Here is a 1,960-nt window from a genome sequence, read left to right on the forward strand (position 1 = left end):
ACATGTCTAGGATATAGGGCTGCACAGCTAGGTGGTCAAGGAATAAAAAAAACTAATGCTCTCAGATTCCCTCACTAATTCTGCAAACACCATGCACCAGAACAGCCTCTTGCACGCATGGTGAGTGATTTGGATGGTCAGGATAACGGGAGTGGGCACACCTGAGAGTAGCCACACCTTTCCGAATATTCTGTGGAAAAGCGTTATGATATAAATAATGAAAAGCGTTATGGGATCAACTGATGAAAGGTAAATTGATCAATGGAGACGCTACCCTAGCTGTACAAACTCGAATCTTCAATCGGGCCATCGGGGGTAGCGCGCTGACTCCGCCATGGTCCGCCCCCGCACCATCGTAGCACGCACGCACACACGCTCGGCGGCGGCCATGGCGTCACAGCCCAACCAACTCATGCTCTCACCACACACAGCACACCCCTCCTTGCTGCATATCTTTTTCCTCAGGGTCATCATCCATCCACCTTCATCCTTTTGAGATTTCGCCCCAACGGTGTATCTTTTTCCTCATTATCATCATCCATCCATCTCTCGCCTCGGTTCTAATTCCTTTTCTCACCCTTGCCTATCGATCCCAGTTGGCTTATTGATTTGAACTTGCAGCCGTATTTAAATAGGTTTATGTGTGTACAAGAAAGCGATGTGGGATTATGTAATAGGGAATCAAAATCTCTCCTTCGTACAAAAACATGGTGTAGCTCAGTTGGATGCCTCGTTCTAAACTGAACAAGGCACAGCAGCGGAAGGATTTTTCTGCTTCTAACGACGTACGACAACGGACGAAAATTAGGATCGCAAGTACGGACGAAAATTAAGGAGCAAGAAGCAATAGCTTTTTTATTATTATTAGATTATTAGATTATTAGATTATTAGATAAAGAGATAAAGAGATAAAGATTATGTCTATGTGGACTATGGAACTGGGCCGTTTTTTGGCCGTGATGTTTAATTACGTTTTCTGTTTTTATGTTTGCATTTTTTTTGGTATTTTGTTTTAGTTTTTGCATTTTTTTAATCACCTCCACCTCGGATATGATTCGGGGTGCGGCTGTGCGTTGGGCGCACCGACAACCTAACGGCCCCAAGCAGACATTAATGTTTTAAATAGCGGGCTATGAAAAATAGCAGCGGGCCTACAAATCAACTATAGCGGGCTAAAGCGGGCTATTTGTGAAGGTGACCATTTAGTGACACCCTGCTGTCGGCTATTTAAAACTATGGCGGACATTGACTACCTCATTACCGCCCCAAACGGACGAAAACAGACCAAACCAGACATCCGTTTGGGATCGTGCGCTGGAGTTGGCCTTAGCTGTTCATCCATCTCATCTCACTCACACTACTACTGATCTACAGCTACGTGTACTTGAGTTCACTACCTACTAGTTCACTTCCTTCGGCACCAAGCTCTCTCCCGCAAAGATGTCTACGGTGACCCGCGCCTACCTCGACGAGAGGCTCGCCGCCTTCAAGTGCTGCTCCAAAGGTAATCAACGGCGACCCGCTCCTAAGGCCAATGCATTTTTGCCATTTTTTTGCTGCTTTCTCTCTGTGCCGACACATGACTTGATCCTGTCACACCGGGTTTACCATTTAATCAAACTGCAGAGGCTGCCATGGCCGGAGCCAAGGCCGCGGCTGTCGCCACCATCGCTGCCACAGTCCCCACCGTGAGTCCATTAGAAGCAACCACTCACTGACTCGCCCTACATTTTTTAGAATATCATCTGATGTCGTCCGTGCGATTTCTCTGCAGCTGGCGAGCGTGAGGATGCTGCCATGGGAGAGTGCGCACCTCAACCCGACCGGGCAGGCGCTCATCATCTCCACCGTCGCCGGGATGGCCTACTTCATCATCGCCGACAAGACCATCCTCTTAATGGCCAGGAAGCACTCCTTCGAGGACGCGCCAGACCACCTCAAGAACACCTCCTTCCACTGA

At 48.2% G+C, this 1,960-nt stretch overlaps 1 protein-coding gene across 1 annotated transcript; it reads left to right on the forward strand.

Annotated features, from left to right (window-relative positions):
* The first annotated feature begins 1,440 nt into the window (after positions 1-1,440).
* On the forward strand, positions 1,441-1,960 carry LOC119329618 (early nodulin-93-like). Its single transcript, XM_037602683.1, has 3 exons — positions 1,441-1,504; positions 1,627-1,688; positions 1,775-1,960. The coding sequence occupies exons 1-3, from the start codon at positions 1,441-1,443 to the stop codon at positions 1,958-1,960; spliced, it is 312 nt and encodes a 103-aa protein (XP_037458580.1).

The sequence above is a fragment of the Triticum dicoccoides genome, chromosome 7A, assembly GCF_002162155.2.
Source record: "Triticum dicoccoides isolate Atlit2015 ecotype Zavitan chromosome 7A, WEW_v2.0, whole genome shotgun sequence".
NCBI lineage: Eukaryota > Viridiplantae > Streptophyta > Magnoliopsida > Poales > Poaceae > Triticum > Triticum dicoccoides.

Coding starts and splice junctions, on each gene's coding strand:
- LOC119329618 (XM_037602683.1), top strand. CDS start 1,441: ATGTCTACGGTGACCCGCGCCTACCTCGACGAGAGGCTCGCCGCCTTC. Junction 1,505..1,626: donor CTTCAAGTGCTGCTCCAAAG/GTAATCAACGGC, acceptor ATCAAACTGCAG/AGGCTGCCATGGCCGGAGCC. Junction 1,689..1,774: donor TCGCTGCCACAGTCCCCACC/GTGAGTCCATTA, acceptor ATTTCTCTGCAG/CTGGCGAGCGTGAGGATGCT.